The sequence below is a fragment of the Hydra viridissima genome, unplaced genomic scaffold (genome assembly GCF_058129835.1).
Source record: "Hydra viridissima isolate aposymbiotic clone 2 unplaced genomic scaffold, HvirCarnegie_v1 scaffold_9, whole genome shotgun sequence".
Classification (NCBI taxonomy): Eukaryota; Metazoa; Cnidaria; class Hydrozoa; order Anthoathecata; family Hydridae; genus Hydra; species Hydra viridissima.
The window spans coordinates 7,062,056-7,072,338 of NW_028324308.1; the positions used below are offsets into that span (position 1 = coordinate 7,062,056).

General features: G+C 28.9%; 1 protein-coding gene across 2 annotated transcripts; it reads right to left on the reverse strand.

The window, feature by feature from the left end:
- Positions 1-891: 891 nt before the first annotated feature.
- Positions 892-5,557, reverse strand: LOC145185885 (high mobility group protein 20A-like). Of its 2 annotated transcripts, XM_090098910.1 has the most exons (3): positions 5,426-5,557; positions 4,956-5,321; positions 892-1,588 (listed from the first exon to the last, which is right to left on the reverse strand). In XM_090098910.1, the coding sequence occupies exons 2-3, from the start codon at positions 5,308-5,310 to the stop codon at positions 1,002-1,004; spliced, it is 942 nt and encodes a 313-aa protein (XP_089955036.1). In that variant the 5' UTR covers positions 5,311-5,321; positions 5,426-5,557; the 3' UTR covers positions 892-1,001. The 2 variants fall into 2 exon arrangements, with proteins under 2 accessions (XP_089955036.1, XP_079918050.2); XM_080061924.2 differs by lacking the exon at positions 5,426-5,557.
- Positions 5,558-10,283: the final 4,726 nt, after the last annotated feature.

Consider the following 10,283-nt stretch of genomic DNA (forward strand, 5'->3'; position numbering starts at 1 on the left):
TTGACATCAGGTAATGAAACTAATACAATTCCTTTATAAGATCTTCTTTTTTATTAGAACAAAAAAGGTTTTTCTAGTTTAGCATGAGTTTTGGTTTTTATTAATACAAAATTAAGTTACCCACAAATATTTTTTGGCTGTGTAAAAACTTATGAAAAACGTGAATTTCGAAATGGTGGACGAATTTCATAAAATAAAATTTTGTTACCGAAAACCATATGCAGTTGGTCATTTTTTCAGCCAATTAAAAATTTTTCCAACCTATTTCTGCATCCCTTGGGCTCTTTGGCTTGCGTGTTTGAAAACAATTCTGATAGGTTGAAAAAATGTACGCCTAGGAGGGGTGTCCCAGTTCCCTCCACCTTTCTCCATTCAATTTATACTGAGTCGATATATAAATTAATATGACAAACTTAAATTGATGACAAAAACTATTTTAAGAGGAGACTTTCCTTTTGGAGGGGACTAAGCTACCAACTTTGAAAAACAATTAAGTAAATAACTGTGAATTTTTTAGAATTTCATGATTTGATTTTTTTTTTCTTTCTGAATCGGAAAACCACGCTCTGGAGGTAACTTTGGACTGGAAACCGGGACCGCACTCCATTTAACGACTTACGATTATTATATTGCGAACCGGGACGGCGATACCTATTTTTTTAGTCCGAGCAAAAGCATATTCTTAATTTGTTTTTGAGTTAAACTAACAAAAAATTTATTTTTAATAAAATCTTGTGTATCATGTAAGTTAAGTGTTTTAAGATATTTATTTTAAACCAATCTTTTTAAAAGTTTCTAAAAATAAAAAACAATTTATTTTCTTGTTATTAGATGTAAATAGAAACATTGGTAAATATTGACAAATCAAAGAAAAAATTTTAAAAGCCATTCAAGTTAACGTACTATATAACCAATTTTTTCCGTAGTAAAAACATCAATAAATTATATAAAAATTTACAAATATGAAAGACAATATTTTTTATCAAATTAAAAGAAAAGACTTAGTACTTTAATTTGCTAATAATATCTTTCACTTTTTGTTTCATTGCCAACACTGATTCGCTATCGTTAGAAGTTAAATATTCTGATAAAACAGCTAACTTTGTTTCAACATTACTAGAGCTCCATTTCTGCGGCTCACCAGGTAAAGACGGCGGGACAATAATCTGTTCAAAAGACGAGACCAGGGTTTTTCGAAACTGATCTAGATATTTTTGCATAGATATATTTTCATTTTCTTGTTGGATTATTTCTTTCTTAACTTGTTCGACAACATTTTTCATATGTTCAATTTGTTTTATAAGAAGAGCATTTTGTTCTTCAAGAACAGAATTGTCTTTCCTTAGCTGACGTAACTCTGATTCGCGTTTGCTTGAATAGTCCAAGAACTGCTCAGTAAATATAGGTATATGAACATCATCACTAGAGGTGATCCTTGGACCCCTCAGCAAATGTTCTGTGTTTTGCTTTAATGGAGAGTAACTATTTTCTGTGTTGGTTTTATTGTTTTTTCCGGTGTCATTTATTATATCAGCTTCCTTACGTTTCTTTTTTTGAAACTCTTTGTATGCAGAAGACTGTTGGTAACCTAAAGGATTGAAAATAAATTAAAACTAGAATATTGAAATTGCATTAAAAAAGTAATTTAACAAAGATTCTCAAGCTTTCAAGGTTTCTTTTCTTTATTTTTCTGATAATTCCGTAAAAAAGTTGGACAAAAAATCTAATTTTTAAAAAAATTTATGAAATTTATATCACCAATAAATTCCAATAAGACAAAAGAAAATGCAAAATTTCAACTTATCTCTCCCTTGTTACAAAGTTATGAATTCGGGTTAATTGGACTTATTTTCCTCAACGTTTTGTCATTAATACAATTATCTTACAAAAAACATGACATCTTCCATACCAAACTATTTTTGGACATTCATGCAAGTGACAAACATATTCTTAGGATTACTTAGACTTATTCCAATGCAATTTCGCATAAATAATCCTAAGATGGTTTTTTCAAGGCTCTTGATATTGGTATTGAATTAAAACTATACAAAATTTTGTTCTGGTAATTTGAAATTTTTAAACCCCCATTCAAAATTGGAATAAAGCAAAGAAATATTATGACTTCCTGATGTTATGACATACAACAAGTGAAATCAAGACTATATACATTTGATAGATATTAACATATGCCCCCAAAAAAAAAACTTTTACTCAATATTAGAAAGCTCTTTTAAGTATACACCCACTTTTGAAAAAAATAGTTTTCCTAAGTTTCCTCCATTGAAACAATACTGCATTCACTGGTTGTGAACCCATTAAACACCAAAATCTTAAAGTATGCTTAAGTGCAATAGGCTTAGAAAATATGTATCATGAACATTTGGATATGATTGTTGGCAGCAGATAATCCAAAGGACATATGATTCACAAATGAGGAGTGTCCTGGTATTGGGAAAATTATGTTTTTTTAGGAGACCAATTGTATGAAAAATATCTTTATTAATCTTATAATGACTTAAATTTTTAGCAATAGATTACAACAGATGTATGTATAGATAGATATGAATATAGAAATATACAATATATGTATATATAGATATATATAAATATAAATATAGATATATATAGATATAAATATAGATATACATATACAGAGGCTGGACAAAATAACAGGAAAACAAAAAAAATCAAAATCTTTTCAAAAAAACACTTCAAAATTAAGAAAATTTTTTAGCATTAGTTGATTATTCATGTACTGTATTATGTTGTTCAAAAATCTTTGTTTATTTTCAGATATCATAAAAAAGAAATAAAAAAATTAGCATAACAATGGACTTGTCAGATTCCAAAGGAGGACAAATTATTGTCATAAGTGATACAGGAACAGCAGATTTATTTGCAGTTTCAAGAAGCACTATCTCAAGAGTAATGTCTACATTTGAACAGGAAGGAAAAACATCTTCTAGGCAAAACTTCAGAAGAAAGGTAAAGCTTTCAAAAAGGGACCATCAGACACTAACACATATTTTGAAACAAAATCAAACTATAGCTCCTAAAATTGTAGCAGAACTAAAAAATCATCTTGAAAATCCAGTGTCTACCAAAAATGTGTGCCATGATCACATAAAACTGGTTTTCACAGAAGAGTTGCAATAGGAAAACCTTTGCTTTCAAAGACAAATATTGCAAAGCATTTGGAGTAGTGTATAAAGCTTCAAAATCACCCATTGGAACAATCAAAAAATGTAATTTTCTTTGGCAACAACTAAAAAACTTCAACTCAGAGACAGCGGAAACCTATGGACTTGGTACTGTTTGATGATAATGTTCCAATCATACTACTAAAGTGATTTAGCTGTATAAATTGGAACATCATCATCTTTGAAAATTTCTAATCCCAATTCAAAGCGAAAACTTCCAATTCCAATTCAAAGTATGAATTTGTAGCAATTCATACTACTATGAATTGGAAATGGAACCAGATAAGATGTTCAACTTCTTTGGCACAAAGAGCATTCTGAGGAAGTTGAACATAGTATCTAGTCATCACAGTCCCCATCACAGACCTTAACATAATTGTTCAGATACAAAGATATCACTCCAATAATCTTAATTGTAATGGAGTTACAAATGACTGGATTGTTACTTCAAATGACTTAAGTGTGTATAAAGTAATTTTACAAAAATTCTCTTTTCTAATAACTGCACTGGGCAATGAAAAGATAAAAAAAACACATAAACATGTGCTGACAAAAAAGCAAAACACAAATTTTTCCATTGGCTGTATTTAGCATTTTCTTGCAACTAGTCATAGCAAGAAAATTGGTAGCACAGTGAAAAGAATAACAACAAAAGTAAGCCTAAAATGAATATTATAAACCAAACTTAAACAGGATATAAAATATTTTTGTTTTACAATGATAACTTAAAAGGCAGACTTTCTTTGTTACAAATGACCAGTTGGATGATGTTTGAGGTTCATTAAACAAATGATTTCAACTAGCAAGAGCTGTTCCTGGTACAAAAAGTTTCCCTAGTAGGTTTCAATCCAGAACATTTTTAAATATGACTTTAGAAAACATTTATAAGTAAATAAACTTCCTTCCTTGAAGCAACAATTTTCACATTGATAACCACCTTATAATGTCTCTTTCTTTCAAGCTATGTGGTAACCAATTCCCATGTTTTTAAATTATTCCCATCAACTTTAATTGCTTGCTTACATTAAATTCTTTAACACTTAAAGAGTGCTTGACATGGATCTTTGTCAAGTAATGATTCTAAGTCTTCATCTTAAGATTTTTTTGGTGCTCCAGTGTATTCTTTGTCTTTGACATCAATGTTGTTGTTGCAAAGTTATAAAGAAATTGTAGAGAACTTCTTTAAGATTCACCTGTTACATATTACAGTTCAGCATCAAAGAAATAAAGAAACACATTTTAGTTATGTATGAAATCAAAAAAGAGTTAAATAAAATTCCCTTCAAAAAACTTTGGTTGCATTTTTTAGTTTTGTTCAGGTACAAGAAAGCAATTACTTCAATTAAAGTATAGTGAAACAGTTTTAAAACATCTATGTGATAAAATTTTCTGAACCAACTTTAATAACATGTAAGCATTTAACAGTAAACTCTAAGATAATAATAATCTAAAAGATTACTGTCAAACATAATGAAAGGGTAGATATTTTTAAAAATGCAAAGCGATAAGTTAATTTAAAACTTAACTTAAATTTTAACTGAATAAATTTCTTAGATAAATTCAGCAACCAATAAAACGTTTTTACCTCTAGCAAAATTGTGTTGCATAATATGCACAAACACATAATAATTTATCCCTCTGACACTTAGATTTGTATCACTAGACATTAAAAAATAAGATATATAAGTGTAACTAAAAAACAAAATTGTATTTAAGTAACTATCTATATATATATATCTTCACCAAAAAAACTACCTTGCAAAGCCTTCATATATTTTTCTTTATCTTTCTCAGCTTCATACAAGTAGTGTTGTTTTTCTGACTGATCCAAGCTTGACCACTTCTGACCTAAAATTTTGGTAACTTCATGAAAAGGCATATCTGGGTTTTCTAAACGGAACTTTTCTCTGTGTTCATTTAGATAACGAACATAACCAGTGAGAGGAGCTTTAGGTGCATTAACATCTTTTAAAAGTCGCTTGCGTTTTTGCTTTGTTACTTTGGAACGCTTTGCATCCTCTCCTGCAACACTTGGACTGCCAACACTGGAATAGTCACTTAACTCTTGATCTACTGAATCAATTACATGTTTGTCTTCATTGTCAGACATTTTTGGGGGTACTAAAATATTATAAATAAATTTTTGTATAAGCCTAAGCTAATCATACACAATCTGAACGTAACATACTATAGATAATTTGTTGTTTTTAAAGATTCGTTCTTACATAAAATAAATTTTGACTTTATAAAAAAGAAACATTGACAGTATTTCACGCTAAGTATTTTACACTGGCATTGAAACAGTAAGAGTAAGCGGCCTTTCTTCACGCAAAAAAATTTCTTTATGTTAAAAGAGCGCAAATGGTCTTTAGCCATATCATGGTGTCGTAAGGCCCGAATTTATAAATCACATCATAAGTTTTGCTTTTCCCATTAATAAAATTATTCCCACTACCGTAATCAAGAAATAGTGCGCTTCGCTTTATATTATACACTGATCTCAAAATGACTGGATAGCGTACGCCAATTTTTTTGAAGCCAGTTTTGCCCTCTCAAGATGGGGGCGGAATCAACGAGCACATATGAAAATTAAGAAACTGATGATAATCAAGTTTTATATCTTAAGTTTAAATATTGATAAATATATAAATTTGTTTAACATAACATTTTTTCTTTAAAATAACAGAATATTACATATTTACATAAATTTCAAATAAATATATATTTTTGTTTAACAAAACATATTCTTACAATAACTTGTTTATAGTAACTTTTCTACTTTTCGTTTTTTAGAATATAAAAAAGTAAAATATAAATTCTCAGTAAAACTAAGTATAAATTTTAACTTTAGTTTAAATTAAGTTTGTTTAATACTAGTGAAGAAAGGGTATTTGTATAAGTTGTCATTTTAGACCAAAGAAACATAGTTTAAAGGTCTACAATGATTATTACTAACCAACTTGCAACTGTTGGAAGCCGCTAACATGCTAATTTATTAATTGCTAGTTCAGACATCTCAAAATTTAAATAATTAGAATTTGTTATATAATTTATGTAACTTTTAGTTCTTAACTACCCAATGCTGTGTGCTAGAAGGTTAATACAACTGATAGGCAGCTGAAATCCTTTTTAAGATAAAATATTTTGGCAATTTGGCATTGTGATAAAGTTATTTAATTTCTGAATAACTGTGGCCATACTATATAACAGTATAAAGCATTGGTGAAAAAGTAGATGATTTAAATGTTTCTTTATTCAAAAAGTTATGAAGTAATACATTTTGAAAATTTTTTTAAAACTAGGAGTGATTATTCCTAAACTGTAAGGGATAATTATTGACATTTAAAGATATAAACTTAAATGTTCCATATATTTTTTGATAACATACATAATTTATGTAATCAAAAGGTTCCATTAATAATTTTTAAAGTCGTTTTGAATAACAAGTGAAAAACATTTGACTCATTATAGAGAGCTGGAATGTTACAAAGAATAATATATAATATAAAAAAAAATTATATTCTTTATTTAATATTCTTATTACATAATATATCCATTAATTACATTCATATATTAAAAAGTCTTAGAGGGAAACGCTGAGTTGTGTGTACTAACAGTACTCAGCATACACATATCTGGTATCTTAAAACAGAAAATATACAGTTTATCAAAATTATAGGTAGATACCATGCTTACCATGCAGTTATGTTATCAGCCTCCTAGCACACTGAATTGGGTAACTAAGAACTAAAAGGTACATAAATATTACTTTTAATCGTAAATTGCATTTAAAAAGTATATTGAATATTTTGAACTTTAATATTTAAATAATTCCTTTCATTTCTAATTTTTTTAGAATCATTTCACTTCATTCAATTGTTAATAAATTTATTTCATAGTCTAGTTTTTCTTTCATAAATAACTGTCTAAATATTTTCTTTCGTATTTCTGTAAAGCCTCATCAAATGTACATCAGTCACTGCCAAGAGCATTGATCACCGCCATCTTGAGAGGCCAACTTGAAAAAAAAAAGTAATAGAATACGCTATCCAGTTACACTTTGAGATAAGTGATATAATATACAGATCGAAGAGGCGGTCGTTTAAAAACTATTTTACACTTAGCAATAAGCTTGACACATGCGAATCAAAAATTATATCCAATCGAATTGAAGAGTGCATAGGTCCAAAAATCAAATTACACCTCGAACATCATTTAAACTTTTGCAAAAGTTCTATCTAAATATCTAATAAGTAGGTGCATCATTTTTGGCGTACTTTACTAAAAGGCTGTACATGTTACATTTTAGAGAGCGTTTCTAAATGTCCTATATTTTATACAAAACGATGGATAGTTTGAATAAAGTATTAAGTTTTATGAGGTTTATTTAAAGCCATGTCAAAAAGTGAATTGTTCAGGAAGCGGCGTTGTTTTTTTTTTTAAATAAATTTGTTTGTTTTGAAGCGGCGTTGTTTTTTTTTTAAAATAAATTTGTTTTTTTTAAAATAAATATTAGAACCATGATCATCTGTTTTTAGAACGTTTTTTTTAACTAAAACATTACTGTTATTTTTAGCATTAAAACCCAGAAGTATAAATAGACATAAATAAAAATGTACATCACAAATAGTTTTAATCTTCTTGAAATAAGTTGTGGTGATCATCATATAGACTTGATTGTCGTACAATCACTAGAGGTGATTCCCGAATAAACTAATATTTCTAAAAATTTGACAGTTTGTAGGAAATTTTAACCATTTTGCAAAAGCTACAAGAATTTAAAAAGAAATTATGAATAAATAGAGTAGTAATCTTAAAACCCTTATTTTGCATGTGCCTATAAGATGGGATCAGTTAGTTCTGGATCTTAAAGGTTTCTACGAAGTATATTTACCTGAACCAATTCAAGATGCAATTAACACATTCAAAAACCTGGTGGAAGTTCTACAGCTTATTCCATTGTTTTCATAACAAGCTATTTGAAACGAAAGAATAACAATTCATTATGTTGCACTAAAACTCTATGTTCTGCGGGGCAAAATGAACAAATTTTCATAACTCTTTTTTAATTTAAGAGATGCAATCTTATCAAAATTTTGCAATTTAACATGAAAAAGGATGCTTCAATTCAATACATACTACGAAACAATGATGATCCCCAATTCCCAGCTCCTTACCTGAAGAGAATCTATAACAAATATCTGATGAACAAGATGAAAAATGTCAGATAGAGTTCATTCCTTTTTTGAGGCGAAGTGTGAACTCGAAATATTATGTGGATAATGGAAATAAAAAAGAACTATGGAACATCCTAACACATTGGTATTATAAACTTCTGCGGTGTCTTCACATAGCAGACTGGAGATTTCTTTCTATTCCTACCTAACGAGCCAAAAGGGAAAAACTATTTTTATCTGCTGGCTATACAATTTCAGAAAAAACCAAACTTAGCACCAAATGGTAGCGTTCATGAAAGTGAACATGAAGAAGTTTAAAAACTAATTAATATTAAATTATGAGTATATGATTAATGTAATGCAATTCTGATTTTAATTTAAATTATACAAACTTTTCGTGTACCCTCGTTTATAGGAAATTTGAATGGTACATTTTTTCCGGTTATTTATTTTGGTAAATTAAATTTTTTCGAGCTCTCAATATCGATCCATCCAAAATCGGGATTCTGATCATGCCTAATTAAAACTCTTCTAATTCTTGTAAAAAACAGGCTTGAAACCAGTCTCAAATCACATTTCTGATTAAATCTGAGTTTTGAAGCTTCAATAAATTTAGTACCCTTGTGTTTGCTGAAACCTTTTGCACTTGAATGGCGACAATATGTCGACACGGTAAATTCCTCAGTAACTCGGGAGGCGACTATATGTTGCTACTACTTTTGCCACTTTTTTTAAAAATATTTTTTTCTGAAATCAACTATTTTTGTGCACGTTCACAAAAAAGCACGCTCGAGTTACTAGTAGGTCATACAAAAAAAAGTCTCGAGGGTCAAAGGGTTCAAATGATTTCTGTTATTAAATTAAAAAAAAAAAAAAAAAGCTTATTCTGCAAGTAAAACACGTTTATATTTCTACAGCAAAAGAATTTAATATCACTCCTTTGTCATTGAGTAAAATTATTTTACAAACACGATCTACGAGAATATCGGAGCAGCAGTATCGTTTTAAGCTATTATTCTTTTTAAAGTATTTAAATATTCAAAAATAAATAAATGAAAGGTTACTTTTAGAAATGAAAATAACCTGAAAAAAATGTTCATGAGGATACTTCAGCTCATCGTGTGTAAAAAAACTTTAGCCAAAATAGACCTTTATATCCCTCTCATAGAAAAAATGTAAATAAAACATTTTTAAAGAGATTGTTTAGTGTTACACGAGGACAGAGAGAAAATCACTTTTTCGAGAAAATAAACAGGATTATTTAAAAATGAACTAATTCAATTTTTGTAAAAAACCTCACTCACGCAAAACAGAGTTTGGTGTGAACACCTTAAGATCTTTTCATATTCGGTTTGGTGACAACGATCGTTAATAGATCTATTAGGTCTATAGATCTTTCGTTTCTAAAATCTACTAACATAGTAAATTCTATTAATACTGAAAGCTCCAAAATGATCTTGCGAAAAAAAAAAAAAAAAAAAAAACTATGAAATTCACACTAAGATGATTTAGTTGCAAGTAACATAAATTTCAAATGAATTCAGATGGGTTCAAGTGACAGGGTAGCTTAAGCCAGAGAAGTCGTGGTTTTGATGTTATAGTGGCGATAACATGATAAAAAAAAAAAATACAGTTTTTTTGAAAGGTTTTTCTAAAAAATTCGATAGCGATGAAGCAATTTGGGTTTCCGATTTTGTTTCAGCACCTATCAAAGTAAAAGGTAGGGGTAGCATATGCCAATTTTTCTCTCCCTCGGAGAAAAAAATTGCCTTTTCTTTCTAGCATAACACCTCTTATCTTTGAGTTGTCGTTGCTTCAAAGATTTCTTCACTGAATAACCGTTAGTTTTTCTAACATAAAACTTATGAACGAACATTTAAGCCAGCGGGATAAATAAAAAAGCAAA

Excerpts from the sequence above, each read along its gene's own strand:
- LOC145185885 (XM_090098910.1), bottom strand. The coding sequence starts at position 5,310 with ATGTCTGACAATGAAGACAAACATGTAATTGATTCAGTAGATCAAGAG. Across the intron at positions 1,589-4,955 it reads ATATATGAAGGCTTTGCAAG|GTTACCAACAGTCTTCTGCA; the intron begins GTAGTTTTTTTG and ends TCAATCCTTTAG.